Source organism: Petromyzon marinus, chromosome 35 (genome assembly GCF_048934315.1).
Source record: "Petromyzon marinus isolate PM22_M1 ecotype Great Lakes invasive population chromosome 35, UKy_Petmar_22M1.pri1.0, whole genome shotgun sequence".
NCBI classification, from domain to species: domain Eukaryota; kingdom Metazoa; phylum Chordata; class Hyperoartia; order Petromyzontiformes; family Petromyzontidae; genus Petromyzon; species Petromyzon marinus.
This window is the reverse complement of record NC_133701.1, coordinates 12,111,587-12,130,361: the sequence shown is the minus strand read 5'-3', so window position 1 is coordinate 12,130,361 and position 18,775 is coordinate 12,111,587. Positions and strand designations below refer to the sequence as shown.

Below are 18,775 nucleotides of genomic sequence, written 5' to 3'. Positions count from 1 at the left end.
TGAGGGTCACAATTAACGTGTCCTACCCTGTACAAGGATTGAGTGTCACCTCTGAGTTCTGTACAAATCAAATTACTTTTATTTGCTCATCGAATGAAATATTATTTCCACGAGCAGAATTAAAAAAACTTCGACACAACGTGGAAAGATACACATTTTAAGAGCTATGTGAAAACAAGAGTTTTAACCTAACATTTTTTACGTTGCAAACACTTCATGATCTACTGGTAAAATTGTGAACTAATTTAACAGGATTTAAGAGACAAAAATAACCACGTTTCAAAAAAGTTGAGCACTCATCTCGAGTGTACTTGTATGCACATTAAGAAATAAAAACACAGACAAGTGTTGTATCTCCCCATCTTGTATAGAAACTACATTATTCTTAGCTCTTTCGGTAAAGTCACGTTGAAGGGAAACAATAAAATAATAAAATATATAAAACAATAAAATTCTCACGACGTTTCGACCATAACACAAACAGTCATCATCAGGTGTGAAAAAACAACATTTGAAAGAAGTTTCTTGCCGTTGGTTTTCACACCAGATGATGACCGTTTGTGTTATGGTCGAAACGTCGTGAGAATTTTATTGTTTTATATATATTTTATTATTTTATTGTTTCCCTTCAATGTGACTTTACCGAAAGAGCTAAGAATATGAATTACTGCAGTCACAAAAGCTTTAAATCAGAAACTACATTATTGTAATTGTATTGCGTTTTGTAGTAGTAGTCATAATCTTATATTCAACTCGGGGTTGTTTGGGGGTGTCTGTGGCGCCCTTCACAACCATTTACGGCCTTCGGACAGGAAAGTCACCAAAAAAATTGCAGATGAACGACGCATTCACGCAAGCACCCAGTTTTAAAACGAAACATCTTTGAATTGTATTATGTTTTGAATTTGATTTTTTTAATAGCTTCATTAAAAGCTTATATCATTTTACATCTGGAAGACTTCATTGAAAACGACATTTCCCGTGAAATTTTTCTCGTCGATAAGTAGATGATGTCCTTGCTGGGGGTTCGGTTCGATGCGGACTTCCACCTGTTTGGGATTACGAGATCGAGATAAGGCGACACGGAGCTGCTGGCCGTGAGAGAAGGTAGGCTTACAGCGCCCCCTGCGTGAAAACGACGGAAAAAGTGCAGCGTTCATCACAGATAAAGTTGTGCGCTTCTATAAGAGTATGAGGAATTGAAAAGTAATGGGATTTACGTCCCAATTCGGAGGCCCTTTTGTCTTGTTGCAGTCCCAGAGGTTCCATGTTGGGCGTTGGTCAGCAGAGGGCGCTGATAATGCAAACGTTTAAAACTTGAACATTTTCACCAGCAAAATATTGTTGTATTCCTGCAAGCGACATTAACACAGTTTGTACAGGTTAAGTGTTCGCGTGTTATGTAATGTTTGCGCAATGAGTGGTGTGACAACCCATGGAATTTCTAGATATCACGGTTGGAGGTTTGATCAGTGTCGATTAATTTCGACGCTGATGCGAAGACGTTAATCTCTGCATGACGTATAGCAATTGTATACATTATAACGTCAATGAAAAGATAACTCGCGTTCAATTAAAGTACCGGTAATCAATCACAAGTGTGTTATGGGGTTTTCATAATATGAAAATAAAACACTTGTCAGAAGTGGGATTCGAACCCACGCCTCCAGGGGAGACTGCGACCTGAACGCAGCGCCTTAGACCGCTCGGCCATCCTGACTGCTGTCACCAGCACCGCTCACCGTGACCCAGAGCTATTCCAATTACATCTCCATACGCACCGTACGGCCCTTTTATAGTTCGCCGCCTTGTTTCGTGAAGTTGGGAAGCATAAGAACGGCGAATACATTTCAGGCGAATCAACTAGAACATGTGGCGAGGTAAATAATAATAATTAAGGATTTAAACCCACGATTCCAGGGGAGACTGCGATATTAATGTACCGTAATGCCAGTAATAGAATTAAACATTCATATATCGAGGACTGCAGAGCTTGGGCAATTGTTGGCACAGGGCACGCCGCCTGGCTGTCAGCTTCCCTTGCGCGCAATTGTGAGATGCAATTTGCATGTCAGAATAAAAAAAACTAAAATGTATATTAAAATAGATACAAACTTGAGTTGGCAGCCCCTCCCAATCCAAAAGGGGTCCCGCCTACTGCTCAGGTAACTTGACCATGAGGGCAGAACATTTGAAACTGGGACAAAATCCCGATATTCTCAAAGATTGCATTGGGAATTCCGGGACATCCTTTGTCAACAGGACTGTCTCGGCCACACCGGGACGCGTGGTAACCTGCGGGGTGCATAGACGTGGGTGTGTGTTCCTGCCCAACGATCGACTTTCATCCCAGGTCCTATGGGGCCGTCCATAAATGACGTCACGCGATTTTGGACAATTTTTTACCCCCCCTAGTCACACGGCGTCACAAAAAGTCAGACCCCCCCTCAAATATGACGGCGTAAACCGTCTGTGTTGACCGGTATGTAAATGAGAGACAGTTCAATCGTCGCCTCCTACTGCAAAAACTTATCAGGACCCTCCTGAAAAAGAGATGCGAGGCTTTCCTTGGGCAACAAGTGTGATAAATAATGAATTATACAATGTCTGAAGTGATGTTAGTATGACCTTGTAAAAGCATGCAAGATCACCACACCCAAATAAGGGAAAGAATATGCAGTGATCGGAAAACCAGGTAACAACCATCATGGACACCTGTCCTCTGTTCGCTCGCGACGATGAGGGCTGAACGAATGTCTGTGCCGTAGTTCTTCTGTTTAACACGTAGGCTTTCGCGACTAATATTATTCATAATAAAGGTTTTTGGGTTAGATCGCGTTATTTATAAATGTGTCGCAACCCTCCACCACCCGACACGGCCAGACCGTAAAAAATGTGTCAAGTTTACAAAGGACAAATAGATCACTAATTTAGCCCACCGGTGTGTTCAAGAGTGAATCAACATCATTTAAAATTTGAGTACGTTTCGCTGGTAATTACATTCAGCTTCATCGGGCAATTCGCCAGAATGGTAAAGCCCTCGCTTGCTCCCGGTTTTAAATAGAGCAGCAGGGTGATGTCACCATTTAACTCATTTCAGGTGCAGTGAATTGAGGCGGAGGTTGGGGGGGGCATTGTAATTATATAATCGATTGGTAATCAGTCAATGGTTATGATTAGTAATGAGTTGTAGATTAGTAATTAGTTGTAATGTGTTCTTGTGATTATCTCCCCGCATTACAGCTCCACGTGGGCATCTTTATGTTTTGATGTTATAGCACGACGGGTAAAAAAAACACAGCTTTGCAAATCCGATCTATAATCACATTAGACTTGTGACACTAATCATAATAATCATCACGCATCCGTGAAGCACGCACGTACGACAAAACAAGGCAGCAGCAGCAAGGCGGCAATATTTTGCAAAATGTTTTATTGCACAACTCAACAGCTGTTGTTGGTTCGCCATTCTGCATGACAAACGTCACGAAAGAATAAGAGTGCATTAAACGCGTGACTGCCACAGCACAAACGACGACACCAGCACGTGTTAATTTAGAGGAACAAACAGCTCGCCTTCCGGCAGGCATGTAACGAGTCATCATACTGACGTCGATTCTTGCACTCACAACGCACGCATCGGATTGTGCTCTCAAGAATCAATTGTTTCCGTGTGTGATTGCTTCATCGAAACCATGCAGTTCCATGGAAACTTTGCAGTCACTATAGATCATAGGATGCCACGGCAATGGGCAAACAAGAATACGTTCACCTAAACCATGAGGGTGTTGGGCGAATCGATACATGCATACCTTCCAGACAATATTTTCCCAACGAGACAGCAGAATATATATACACACACGCAGATACCCTTGCTATGTAGACTTCTTGATCTTCCCTCTTCAACGTGCTCACAACAGCCACAACGCAATCAGGGTGCGATTACACAACCTGCCCTGTCCGTCACGGATTATTAGTCGCTCGGTATAACCTTAGGCTGTGCACACTGATGAGAACCCCACATGTAAGAGAATTCCCATATTCGCCTCCTAAACCAAGAGGGCTAACCTAGGCCCGTCATCACCGTAATCCCCATGGGGTCACAGTTATATGACCACCCACTCGGTGCCAAGTCAGCAGTGGCCGTTGCTTTGGGAACCGGGCCGTGCCATGAGAACGTGGAATTTCCATCAGTTGCTCAAAACCATGTGGAGATGAGCACCGCTTAAGCCCGAAGAGAGCACGGGTGAATTTTACTTAACTTTTAACCTGCACAGATCAGCGCCCATTTGGATTTATTATATGCATTACATTCAAAAGGGCCCAACCCAGGCCAGCACATGCACACAGCCGCACTTCCTACATCCAATGCAGGACACATGCACCGATCCACACGTGGTCACTTAAACGAGAGCTGCACAGAGACTCACTTCCAACAACAAAACACGTGCACAGAGAACTTGACACAGTGACTGCTCTCCGTGACTACAATGTACGAGCAAATGCCGGATTAAACGTGGGGAATATTGAAACAGGATTTCGTATTCTTCAGAAACCATTATTTCCTTCACTCTTCTCCCGTTAATCCGAGTGTCGGTCTGCTTTGGGCCTCGGTGTTGTGAATGAAGTGCCTGTTTGGGGACCGTTAGAACAAAACTACTGACACACAACGACAAAACAGTACAGCGAGCAGCTGAAATGGACAAACGCTAGACCCCAGCCCATTACAAAACTCCACGTACGTTAAATAATATATTTAACAAACGCTAAAAATAAAGAACAGGTTTTTAATGGTTATATTTATAATTCTATCCTGTTTATTATCCAAGTAATAGACCATTGATACAGTCTCAATCTGAAGCAAACTGCAGGAACTGGCTACGGAAGGGATTTTTTTTTAATTTTGAACATTTAAAGCTATTTACATTTGAATTTTAGACGGGAGACTGGCACACAATGATCAACTCTTGCAAATTATATAACGGGATATTTATAATCAGCATAAAAAACAGATGCGTGCTTTGGTAACAATGCCCCTGTCGGAAGTCAACAGGAATCGGACCATAGATTCCGTGTTAAACTGGCTCATTGGCAGACGCAAGAGACGAAGGCCAGTCGCCCCTCTAATTCACCAGAGGTGAGGCAATGGGGAACCGGTCGTGGCTATCACGGGAAGTGTGTTGAGCTGTAATGGAGAAACGATCTGGACGGAAAACATTGCCTTGTTATGGATTGTAACTCAATGTTGCGTGTGAATGAAAAAAAACACACATTTGTTGCAAAATAGAAACGTTAGAAATTGATAAAAAAAAGTTACGCTGAGCAAATTACAAATATTGTTACATTAACCTGCGTGTTAAGGGACTGGTAATATAAGATTGTTATGGATTCTAACGACATGTTAAGTGATTGGAAATACATTTGTATGGAATTAAAATGTTGTTGCTTTACCGTAATGCGTGTCAGAAAATAGTTGCAATTTATATACAAAAAATTATTACAGTTCTGGGAATTGGTTACATACACACATGGTCACATACACATTTTTGAAGAATCGAGGAATCTGCCTGGGAAGGTTCATTGTGAAATGGCTGCAAAGGAAGTTTATGAATAATTATATGTATATTTTGTTTTTACATTTATATACTATGTAGGTAAAAAAGCGCGCTTGCACGCTTCGGCATAGAATGGAGACCGGGTATCTAAGCTGGAGGCTCGAATCAAGCGCAATTTGCTGTTACACGCTCGCATATATACACTATAGATAGACCAAGAGAATGCGTACATAACTGTGTGCTTTGGAGCACTCATAGGGGGCACTGTTAGACAAAAAGCTTACCTGCTGCATCCGATGTCACTCACTGGCCACCATTCACTTTCATACAGATGTACACGTGTACAGTTTAAGGTAAAAATTATATTTTCACAAGCTGAGGGAAATGCGTTCCACGCCCTGGATCATAGCATGCGAAAATCAAAAGACGTTTTCTTTGACCAAAAAATTAAAAGAGATACGGCCAATCGGCCAGCATCATGTCTCTCAAATTCACGCAGCACATATCCACTGCAAAAAATATAACTACTGCATTAAGTCTACGACAAATAACGCAACTATTCAAACCCGCAACTTATATCCATGAAAAAAAACTCCATCTCTTGGTAAACAAGCATTGAGTAAACAGTCAAATAAAAAAAAACATCTTTATACAAACGCAAACTCCTCAGCGGGGGCTGTAAACAACACACGGCGAAAAAATACAAATGTACAGAACAATAAATGACTACGCGCTCTGCCCTGACTATACATTTGCGCAATTCCTTTTCTGCCCAATAAAACTCATGAACGTAGGGTCGCAAAACCAATGAAACCTAAAATGTATTGACACTTGGCAGTGCTAAAAGCATATTGATTCTTAAACTGGGATGTTACAGATTATTGATCTAGCGGCCCAACTTGCGATATTTACAATCGACCAAAACCAGCCACCATTAACCACAACCATAAAGCAGGTGTGGGAGTTTCACTGTCCAAAATGAGCATCTCTCAACTAATTCCCGCTTTTCTACAATTAGTGTGAGGTGAACAATATACAAATCTGTTAGATGTATTCTAAGAGGTTATAGAGATACACGTCCGATTTAAAACGCATACGGAATGTGTGATCCGTGTCGCGAACACAAGCCAGTTGGTGTTTTATTCCCTTGCAATAAAACTAACAAAAACCCTCATGTTCAGGTCACTGGATAACAGCACCAACATAAGTTATTTCAATGTCATGTCAAATAAAATGACTAGCAGTTGCTTTAAAGGTTGTCTGACAAAAATAGCCATAGACTGGCATCTAATTTAAGAGGTCCAGTGATCTATGCATTGGACTGTGAATAACGTCAATCTTAAAGTTAGACAAGCCAACCCTCAAATGGAAGTGATGACAACACAAATGGACAAAATATGGTGCTAGCTGGCGTTGCATCCACTAGTGGGGATTCAAGATCAAGTTTGATGCCCACAGACACCATCAGTCAGAGGGAGAAGTGGTGGCTGTGCCTGTCTGGGATGTGATGTGGCATAGATGGTTCAAGACCAGGTCCAGATCCCAAACCAGAAAAAGCACACTGAGAACTTGACCAAGTACAATTAGCCATGTTTGCAAATGGAGGCTTGTAGTGGCTCACTTCATATTTAAATACAGAAATACATCCTAAAAGACATACGGTGCATTTTAAATAACGGTGCTCTGCCAATCCACTGCTGGAGATGAAGGCCTTTCCACACTGTAGACCCGAGGTAACTCTTGCAAATGAGACTATCCCAGTGTCTTGAGTTCTCGGTTAGTTAAACATAGAAACTTAAACAAATAAACTAAAACTTGTATTCATCAATGGGGTTGACCACACTTTCACGCAGATTAGTGTAGGCTGGTAAAGAGAGGTTGCCAAGGATCAGGTCAGACATAACTCACCATTGTTAGCCATTGTAGGGAATCGAATTGAGGTCGCCAGGATACGTAGCGATCTGGGTTACCACTACTCCATAACCCCATAAGGATCATGAATTGTAAACGATGTTAGTAGGGGATAGGCAGCTCTCCGATTTTGCAATGCTTGTTATGAGCTGCCAATGCAGTTGAGCGTTCTGAACATATTTGCGCCCATTTGTTCAAAAGAAGCAATGTAGACTAAACGTGCATGCCAAAAATATGTAACCATACTAAATGCAGCATGGCCTCTTTAGGTATGCGCACTGCACTCTCAACAACCTCGACCACAGGTTACCAACCGCACTGGCACCGCACCTCTTACAAGCATTTGCAACAATAACATCAAACACCTCTGCTAAATATTTACATTCATGAGAGACCCTGCTTCTGTCACGTGCACACACACTACATTAATTGGCTCCATGAGTGTATTCTTGCTATATACACATGACCACACAGGGGAGATTGAATGTTATTTTTGAGAATGGGATTCTTAGAGTATTTAAACACTTGCCATTCAAAGACAATATTTTTGCAGTGGAAATATATGACAAATTTGTGTTTTTTCCTGTTGAGAATGATCAACCACTTGGCCAACTGCCCTTTACGATAAAATATTTTCCAATGGGAAATGTGCAAAGTGTGCACAGTAAAATGGACTCGGACTGGAATCGTACTTATACAAGTCACCAGAAAGGCGTGGACAATTGTCAAAGTTGCTTTATACAGACGTTATAAACATGAACCAGCAAAAACACAGTGGGGCTTTAAAATTGAGGCTTTCTAATCTAAATAACTTTTTGGTTTGTGAATTTGGCAAATGACGTCCAAATAATATCAGAACATTTATTTGCTGAAAGACAAGCATATCCTATTGGCAGATGGGCATTCTAAGTCAAAATCCTGCACCGACACCTGTGCAACACAATGACATCATCACTATTAATTTTCTCATTGTTACCCGACTTCACTGCAGTGTAATATGTAAATGCATGGTTTGTAAGTGGCTTTATAAGAATCCAGGATAACATTTGATCATTACGCCTTTTGTAGCATCTAATTCTCAAAAGTGAGCCCAATCTGTGTATTTTCCCAGTTAATGAGATGGAATATCATGTAGTTTATCATTATCTATGCTGATCCACATGAGTTTGCTTTCCCCAAACTATCAGAAAGCCATAACATGCAGAGGAACGCATGAAAATTAAATCAATTCCTCTGCCACAGTCATGTATTTCTGTTGCATGCACTTGTAGTATGTGAATGGGCTCAACACGCATACATGCTCCGACTCGCACAAATACACCTTACAGACTTTCGAGGCAAGTTCTTACGAACAGCAGTTGCCCTCAAAGGGTGCAGTGCACTGCGATCCCAGGAACTCCTGGCAGACACCAGCAGAAAATGCATCTAAAGCGAGCGTCTTCGGCTCAATTCTCTTCCCCATTAATGTAATTAACTTTTGTAACGAGTCACACCAAGTAAACCGTGGATATATTATGCTTTTTTCCATTGATAAAAAATAACACAAAATGGAAAGCATTTACTGATTGCGAAGTAAATAAAAACCATCCACCCAAATATTATTAAACGTGGCCACGTATCTCACTACATTGGAATGCACACTTTCTTAATTTGCAGTGTAAAGCAGAATCCCATGCGGCACAACCTAGTTTCCATGTCACAATATGTCATCGATATATTACATTTGCAATGTGGGCTTAATTTTAAAGCAGCAGGTGGCTTAATCGAAATTCATATTTTAGTTTTTTTTACACTGATATTTTGGAGCAGTTGGTGGCTTATTTGTGGTCATCAACTGATATTCACCAAATTACTGGCCAGATCACGGTAAAATGTATTTTATTTAGTTTTATCGTAGTTTCACACTGATATGTTGCACCACACTCTGCTTTCAGCCATACAGTCCCATTTTGCTGCGATTCTCTTGCATCTCGCAGATCTTTCCTTCCTGCTCTGTTCAGGAATGGGAAAAAAAAACTCTCCACTGCAAACACAGACCATTTGTGTCCTCGTGTTCTGAGACCGTGTGCAAAATGTGTGTGATTAAAAAAAAACGGCCCATGTGAACATTTCACCAAATTACATTGAATACGAATTCTAATATAGTCCAATTGTCCATTTATTCTCCAGGCCAGGCCTTTATTGTATGATAAAGATGCTTCCATACTCTTTGGGGCTCTCCACTGTCATTATGGCCAGACCAGTGGCGACATACCCACATCTGATTCACCGGATGCCAGCAATCCCACAGACAACAGTGACCGCAAACAGCAGGGATGTGATGGCGAGTTAACTAAACTTCCAACAGTTAAATGAAAAGAATAATGGTATACGCACAAATATTGAAAAGCCACACATGTCTGGCGTATGCATGTACACCAGGATGATCATGAAAGGAGTGAGATCTCAGAATACTGGTTAGACAAAGTTTGCATTTACAGCTGGAAAAATGTTTACCTCTGCCTTTCTTGTTTTCCAAGAAGCAGTTTTTTTCTTTTTAGAAACCAACTATACGGAAACCAATATTCGTCTGCAAGCAAGGGAGCAAACTTAAAATTTGCCACCTATATCCCCATGATCGGACTCCTTTATATTCCTAAATATTTATGCAGGCCTCAACCAAATTGGCCAAATTGGGATCCATTTGTGTTTGGTCCCCACACAGTCTGCAGGAGGAACTTTTTTTTTTTAAACATTCTTCTAGTCGCAAAGCCAGACAGTGTGCAGTGTCCGAGGTGTGATGAAACTTGAAAACACAATTCCGACTTTTACCAAGTTTGGGGAAGAAATTTACTTAAACGAGCCAGACAATGTTCTGACTGTAGCTGATTGACTTGCGTATGCACCGCAGAGAAAACTAAGACATTGTTTCTGAACGTGACACCACTGGGGAGCCAAGCACACAGCTGCTGGGGCCAAAAGGAGCACTACCTATGCTATAATTCGTTGGCTTCACTTACAAAGCTCAACACTGCCAAATGCCAATTAATGCATAAATACTGTATACTATTTACATACACATACATACAGCTTTCAAGTATTTCAGTGTAAAAAGAATAACACCTAAAGAGACAAGCAATGTGAGCAATACGTGCAGCCACACTGCAAAGCGACTAACGTGTTTTATGTACAACGGCACAGCCAACAGCACCGACACCGACACCACCACAGGCAGAAGCGGATAACTCGAGAAACTGCTAACTACAAGATGGACCAACAGACTCGTCCGTTCAACCGCTACAACCCTCCCGATATACATGCACTACCGATGTCAAGTCACCGCAACCAGCGGAGCAAGCGGTGTACTGAGGGTTTCAATTTTTTCTCCCCTCTGCATGGTGCTTGTATGTGTGTGTGTCACACCCAGCCAAATCTCCAAACTAATTAATTATGTGGGTGACACCGATTACCCAACTGGCCTAGCAATTCAAGACTAATAAAAAAAAATCTACCGACGGGTTTGCAACACCTGCTTCAAGCGAATATCACAGGGAACAAGTTACCAGGGACGTGGGTTTAGGGGTCAGAGGTTAATGGGATCATGGTCCAACAGGGGTGAGGTTTGGCCTTGAGAGAATTGGGTCGTGGTCAGGGGCAGTTAGCACAGGGGAGAGCGGGGATAAATGTGTTTTTTTTCGACAAGGAATCCATAAACGAGCAGGACTCAGGATGAAGGGATGGTCAGGAAGAGCCACAATGACAGTGCTGAGGCAGGCGGGGTTTGTGGGAAACTAATTTCAGGGGAAGCAATAAAAGTCAAACCGCAGCACGGCGTAGTAAACATGCTAATATCCCTTTATTTGCTTCTTTGTCTTTGTTCACACTCATTTCTTGCTGCTGCCCGGTGCTTTAGACTTTACGTCCATCTCCTTGGGCTGGGAATCACTGCTCATCCTTTCCTCCACCCTCAGTGTTGGTGGTGGTGGTAGATGCTGCAATGGAGGCTGTGGTGGAGGCTGCGGTGGAGGCTGCGGTGGAGGCTGCGGTGGAGGCTGTGGTGGAAGCTGCGGTGGCAATGGTGGCACGAAGGCTGTAGCCTCTGCATCTGCTGGGAATGTTGTCGGCGCCCAGGAAAACGGACGCTTCCGCTCCGGTGCTGGGGAGCCGGGGCGCAGCACCCGCCGCTCCCTCTCCGACACCGCCACCACTGCCTTCGCCTCCCAGCTCGGCAAAGAGGACACGAGTGGTCTCAGCGCTGGGTTTCGTTCGCCCACTCCGGGTGCCGCGCGAGCGACCGCCTTGGCTGTTGCGCCATCTCCGAGCTCTGTGCCAAGCTCCCTGTCAGGCGCCGGTCTCCCCCCGGGGCCGACCTTCGACGACGACAGCAAAATCCTTTCGAGTGCGGAAATGGCGTCGCTCGTACAGACTAGCGGGTGCCCGGCCAGCCCAGCGGTCGCCCTCGCCTCCGCGTGGAACTCGCCCTTGATCTGCTGAGCGTCCCTCTTGTTGAGCGTCGAGACGGATGCCGAGCGCGTGAAACACTGGCCCGACATGGCTTTCGGCGGGTCCAGCAGGATCCCCTGCAGGTCCAAAATGACCTTCGACGCCATGGCATCCTCTGCCTTTCCCAACGATGTGGGGGCCACGCTGCTGCCCGCACTGATGGATGCTTCTGCCTGCCGCTTCGAGGGCCCTGGCTTGCCTGCTGACACCGCTGGCTCCTTGCTCATCGACGTCGACGCCTCCCTCGCTGTGACTGCCGTTCCCAACCCAGCTACAGGTGCTGGCGATGATTTGACCATTCCCTCAACCAGGGAGCTGCTCCTCCGCTCAGCTGACCGCAGGATTCCAGGGCGATAGTTGGTGAGCGCCGAGTCTGTTTGGACACCCTGGTCCATCCGCGGCACCTGCTCTGGTTTTGAACCCACTTCGGATTTTGCTCCAGAGGGAGAGGTCTCTGGCAGCTTCTGCTGGACCAACTTATCTGCTGTTGCCCCCGTCACTACTGCTGCTGCTGCGCCTGTAGCGTCCATGGAAAGAACCACGGAATTGCCTTGTTCGAGATTTTTTATCACAGTTTGGCTTGACGTAGCGCTGTCGGCACTCGCTTTATCGATTTCGTTCGACAACTCAATCTTTGGCACGGTCTCTTGCTGCTTTATGCGTTTGTCCGTATGTGCCCTCAGGTCTGGCCTGAGATCAACGTCTGGCTCCTTGTCCCGGCAGAGCCCCACACGATCGCAGCTCTCCATCGTGCCCGTGGCCTTCCCCTCGGACACCGGCGAGGAGCGCTTTGGCATCGCCAGCTGCGCGGAGTCTTTAACCGGCGTCATCGCCGTTCCAGCCTCTTGGACCGCCCCCTTGGCGGCGCCCCCCGGGACGCAGTGCCCCGGCTCACCACAGCCATGTCCGGCGGCATCGCAGCCATCCGCAGTCTTGTCCGAGTCGCCCGTGCTCTCGCCCTCCGTCTCCGAGTCGCTGCCCTCCTCGATGGCCTCGATCTCCTGCTTGGGCAGCTTGCTCTTGTCGGCCCTGGCTGACAGGCAGCCTTCGCGGTGGTGACGCTCGCGCTCCTCCCCGTCGTCGTGCTCCTGGCGGCTCAGCTTGCGCAGGCAGCCGCGCTCGGGCCTCGACGCGTCCTCCTTGCGCAGGTCGCACGGGTCGGGCTTGCGACAAAGGGGCGTGTGCTGTGCCTGTCCTTGCTGTTGCTGCTGCTGCTGCTGCTGCAGCTGCTGTAACTGCTGCTGCTGCTGTTGCTTCTTGTCGGAATTGTAGACGGAGGCGAGACGCTCAGCCGACTGCACGCGCTTCAGCAGTGGGGATCGCGGGGGCTCGGCGCTCTTGGGACGCGTGGACTGGGAGGCGTTCACAAATACCTGTGTGTGGACGTGGGAAAGCAAAACAACAACACGTGGTATCTCTGTCAATAGAGCAAGCTGGATTTTAACACAAGGCAAAGAAACATCCTTTCAAAGAACCTACATTCAGTAAACGCTCATGTCATACGTCATGGATGCTAATATACAAATATAAAGCTTTGTTCATTTCATACATGGCAGTGCCATCACTGTAGTGCCATAATGACAAGATTCATCATAGTTTGATAGTCTTCTTTCTCATTAACAAATCTTTTCATTAATATAAGACAGCCATGGATGATGCACAGCCCAGGCATGTCTATACAAACAACAACTTATTGTGTTTTTGGGTTGAGATTTCCTTTATGCACATGGAGGATCACACCGCTCCACGTGTTCCACCAGGCCTGGCTAGTAGCCGCAGAACCACACGGGCGTTCGTCGCACCGTACCCAGTGAACGGCACAGCAACCCGCACCTCTGCACACGTGCCGCCACACAGTCCACATCCCACTCGCTGCGCCAGTGCATGCGTGCGATCGAACGAACGATCGCTCGCTCGCTCGCTCCATCTCTCACCTGCCGTATGACGGTGGGTGGCGACGAGTGCATCTTGCCCACACCGGCGCCGGCCGCGAGCCCGGGATGGCAAAGCGCGGGCGACGGCGTGGGTGTGGGCGACTCGGAGCGCGAGGGCGGGGGGGACCCGGACGCTCCGGTTCCGGCCGCCGTCCCTGTGGCACTGGAGCAAGGTCGCCCGGGCGACGGTGTCCGCGCCAGCGGCGACAGGGGGATGCTGCTGGCTGACTTGCGGCGCGGCGAGCGGTACGTGCGCTGCACCTTGGGTGCCAGCCCCTGCAGGGTGCTGGGCCGGATGTGTCCCGAGCCCGCGGGGGAGTTGGGGGTGCTGGAACACGGGGAGCTGCTCGGAGACGACGTGCCTCCTGGTGATGGCAGATGGGTAAAGAGTGGGAGGGGGGGAATGTGGGTACACACGCGGGCACCCGTTAGGACTCTCAGCGGCAGAGTGCTTGTATGTATGTACATATGTAGAGCTTCTTTTGCACCGTACGTAGCCAACCGTGCTAATCGGAGGCGCTAATCGGAGAGTGTGTGGGAGAGTGCAGCTCCCCACTGTGCTTTTGAGATGACAAAAACAAACCCATCACAATAATTTCAGTTCTGTAATGAATTTGGCAAAATTTCTGCTCTGAAGATTAAAATACCGGTTTAACTGTCAAGCGACGATCATTCGCATTGTGGCACAGGGTGGGGTAGTGCTGCTCCCTATTGTGAGAAAATTAGGTCACTTGAAGAGATTTCAGAGATAATTTAGTTATATCCGCTTCTGTGCGCCATTCTCTAATGTGAAGAGTTGTGCAGATAGAGATCCATCCAATTGGCTACTTAGTCTCATGACACAACATCGATAGCCCAATGGAGATAAAATTGCAGAAGACGCTAAATACAAAATATTATAATGTCTAACTGGGGACTTTAATTTAAAAAAAATATCACCAAATTTAATTGAAACAAAAGTCTACTTAATCTACTTACATGAATATAGATACAAACACAAATTGGGGAAGGAACTTTTACGTGGTTTACCATTTCTTCAATGAAAGACAAAATGAATCATATTTACTGTTTAAGGCAGACAAAGTGTGCGAGGACAAAATCCCAGGGTGGAGATGATTAAACTGGAATGTGAGTACCTCAATCTGACTATGAAAGATGAATGCAAGTGTGGCATTGAGTGAGACTGAAGCATGGTAGACAGAAAATCTGCTGCCATTGGTGAATAAAATAGGCAAAAAGCACGGTCGTTCAATCGCGGTAAATCGGTCGATCATTTGGTGAGGGTGAATATGTTGGTGGTTTGGTCAAGGGTCAATTCAACAGTCTTTTGGTAACGGTGTCTTAGTCATCAATCAAAGTGAATTGGCGGGCTGCTCCAACAGGCTGAACGGAGTTGGTTGTGCAGTCATGGTAAACGTGGTTGGTTGTTCGGTCAGAGTCAATGGGGTTGACTGTTCGGTCAGGTGGAACGGGGTTAGCCGCTCAGTCAGGGTGAACGCGGTTGTTCATTATCGCATTGAAGGAGGAACAAACGAAGGAGCGCCTCACCGGAGTGTGCCGAGTCTGGGGTGGAGCGGTAGCACTGTGGAGGCGAGCGCGGGGACAGGCTGTGCGTGGGCGAACCCGGCACGCTCTCGCTGGACGACAGCGAGCGGTTGAGGGACGACAGGCTGCGGCTCGTCTGCAGCAGCGTCGCCTGGCGTGTCACCTTGCGAAACAGCGACGTGCGCTTGCGACTGCGTGGTGCGGGGCAGTTGGGGGAGTAGTAGCACAGGGGTTACAAACGCGGTGAGCTGTGGGTGTTTACAGCCAAGGGTTTAGTGATGTCAAACAGATAAATAAAATCAATTGGTCTGCGATTTTGTTGCTTTATACATTAGGAAATGCTTGACCATACTTCAGAAATGAAAGATTGTACGTGAAATCAAGAACATATTACTGCATGTGAAAGGGTCAGATTTGTGAACATCTTTTAGAAAATGACAGTTACACCATACAAGCATCCTGCAATTGGGCTTTAGGTGTTTAATTGGTCACCTCAGACAGGTGACATTCGGATATGCGGCGTTGAACAGTACGGGAAAACATATCCGATGTCTGCCTGCCGCAAGCGAGGTTAACAATCCAAATATTAATGTCCGCTCCTTGGGCTCCACGACTGCTCTCTCACTTGTCGGTGCCCTCCTTCTTCTTGCTCTTCTTGCTGCGCCGAGCCATCCTGGACTTGTAGCTGCCGCGCCGTGCAGGCCCCACCTTGATGGACGTGTTCTCAAACGGCGTCGTCGCGATGGACACCTTGTAGCCGCTCTGCAGCGGATGACGAGCAACGCGCAAAAGGGCAACACACACACGTAGGAGTGAGCCTTAGCGAGCAAGTTGGCCAGGTGGCTTAGGAGTCAGAAATTGGAGACGGCACTATTGAGACCCAGGGTTTTAATCTGGGGCAGCCACCCGTGATTAACATTTGTCGGAATGTAGTGAAAGTGATCAACTTCGCCTGGTCACCAATGGGCGCAACAACAACAAATAATCCGTCACGTCAAATTTGGTTCTGCGCTTCATTTGTGGAACAAAATAGATAAGCAGACTGTACATCCCCTACATAAGTCTGTCTTTCTCAACATAAATGATAAAAGCATTTTTTAAACACAACCATCAGCTTTACAGTCGTGGGAGTGCATCATTTCAGCAGTATTGATTCAAATAAAAGCAACAGAGGCTTGGTTTTTTTATGTGCAGCGATATATGGAGGCATATTTTCCGATTAACTATTTTATATTACTTAGTCTCCACAATGACGCTAATGACATTTTCATTTGGCTTAAATTCAGGGAGAACACAATTAAAATATTTGATTTACTGTAATGCGACGATCATTTACTCTCTGTGGAAGGGTTGGTGGAAAATGCTGCCCCCTACTGCGTGAACCAGAGGTCACTTGAAGAGATATCAGAAGCAGCTCCGTGAAAGCTGCTATCGTGGGCCGTTGTCCAACATGATGGTTTGCACTGCTCTGCGAAAGATCCTCACGGATTCATCTCATGATGCCGAGAGCACAGGTGGGATACCATGAGGGAAATAGACAAAACAAAAATGTATTTTCACGTACACGATTTGACACGTGTATCGTAGGTAAAGTAAGATTCAATGACTCGTTGCATAGATCTCGATTTAAATTTTATTGTTATTCCTATTGCAGAAGGTATGGAAGATTTTGATTTTTTTTATATCACCAGGTAAGGCCCACTGAGCTCTAGAGCTCTTTTTCAGAAGTAGCAAAGCCATTTTTGATAGCTCAACGAAGTGGCTTATCATGTGGATATTTACAGCAGCCGAATACTCGAAACGCATGTTTCTAAATGTGAAGGGAAAAAACGAGGACCCGAAGAAAAATCGCACGGGGAGAACATGCAAATTCCAAACATATGGACATTGTCAGAGTCGGGATCAAACCCACGACCTGTATACCAGGCTAGGTAATTAACAACTCGCCACCGTGACAATCTTCTCACGACTTCCCTGCCACGTGTGAATAAAATGTCATCAAATCGGTGACCGAATACGATAATCGCCTCCCTCTCCAAAAACCAATGGCAAAACACTGATCGGCCCTTACAAGGCGCCAAGTCAATACACCACAAGGTAGAGCCAAGTAGCTGCTTTACAAATGCCATAAGAAAGGAAACATAGCAGGAGGCCAGCAGGAGCTGCGAGGAGGAAGTGGTGTCGTCACCTTCAGGATGAGTTCCACCACCTCCGTGTGCACCAGGCCGTGCACGGGCTCCCCGTTGACGTGCGTGATGAGGTCACCCGCGCGCAGTCCGGCCTCGTTGGCTGGGCTGCCCTCTTCCACGTTCTGCCACGGTCAAGAGAGCAGCAGCAGCAGCAGCAGCAGCCGCAGAGAGAGAGAGCACGAGCCACAAAAAAATCCACAAAAAGCAAACAAATTAGGAAAAAATGTGCATATGCATGGATTATGCAACGCTCTCCAAAATCGGAAGTATTTAATGAGCAGGATGGAAGCGGATTGCGAGCTGCCAGGACATTTGCAATTAGTCTTATTAGCTGGGTTTGTCTCCCAAGCTTTTATTCATTTGGCCGATTTTCAATACGCTGAGTCCCTAGTTGCAACAAAACTTTATTCTAAAGTTTAAAAAAAATATTCGACGGACACCCGCCTCTGCTCGTCATTCCATCTTTGTCTCCGTTCGTCCATGTTGTGGTCTCAGTTGATCTCGCCGTTTTTTCTTTTAACTATGGCGGCTTCACAAGACCTCTGTCAAAGCAAACGACCACTGCTATGGTCCCTCTCCCCATCTATCGCCACCACCAATAATAATCTAGATTTGAAGTTTTCGTGACTGCAGGGATCCATAATCTTTGGTTCTTTCGGTAAAGTCACGTAGGTTATAAATAAAATAAATCAAATCAGGGCGTTTCGATTGTAACACAAGCAATCATCATCAGGTGGGAAACCCACAGCAATATTTTTTTTGCTGAAGTGGGGGAGAGAGTTGCCGTGGTAAGAGGTTATACAGGCAAGGAAGGAGGAGGAGTAAGGGAGAAGAGGGAGGGGGTGTGGGGTAGGGGGAGGTGCTGCGTGGTGTAGTAGTACCCGGCAGATATGATAGACAACAACCACTACATACCAGTTAGGGTTTTACCTGGTGAGGAGTAAGGGAGGAGAGGGAGGGGGGTGGGGGTGTGGGGTAGAAGAGCGGGAGGTGCTGTGTGGAGTAGTAGTACCCGGCAGATATGATAGACAACCACTACAGAGCAGTTAGGGTTTTACCTGGTGAGGAGTAAGGGAGGAGAGGGAGGGGTGGGGGGTAGGAGAGGGGAGGCGCTGCGTGGTGTAGTAGTACGCGGCAGATATGATAGACAACAACCACT

At 46.0% G+C, this 18,775-nt stretch overlaps 1 protein-coding gene and 1 non-coding gene across 16 annotated transcripts in view; both read right to left on the bottom strand.

The window, feature by feature from the left end:
- Positions 1-1,637: 1,637 nt before the first annotated feature.
- Positions 1,638-1,720, bottom strand: TRNAL-CAG (transfer RNA leucine (anticodon CAG)). Its single transcript has one exon. It is a non-coding gene; the product is annotated as a tRNA-Leu (tRNA).
- A 1,696-nt stretch (positions 1,721-3,416) lies between these two features.
- LOC116948956 (microtubule-associated serine/threonine-protein kinase 3) overlaps positions 3,417-18,775 on the bottom strand; it is a 301,721-nt gene continuing 286,362 nt past the window's right edge. For all 15 annotated transcript variants that reach the window (XM_076071928.1, XM_076071930.1, XM_076071926.1 and 12 more), the window contains 5 exons: positions 17,616-17,738; positions 16,053-16,189; positions 15,431-15,618; positions 13,883-14,247; positions 3,417-13,321 (listed from right to left, as the gene is read on the bottom strand). In XM_076071928.1, the coding sequence (XP_075928043.1) occupies positions 11,330-13,321; positions 13,883-14,247; positions 15,431-15,618; positions 16,053-16,189; positions 17,616-17,738 (2,805 nt within the window). In that variant the 3' untranslated portion in view covers positions 3,417-11,329. The remainder of the gene's footprint in view (positions 13,322-13,882; positions 14,248-15,430; positions 15,619-16,052; positions 16,190-17,615; positions 17,739-18,775) is intronic.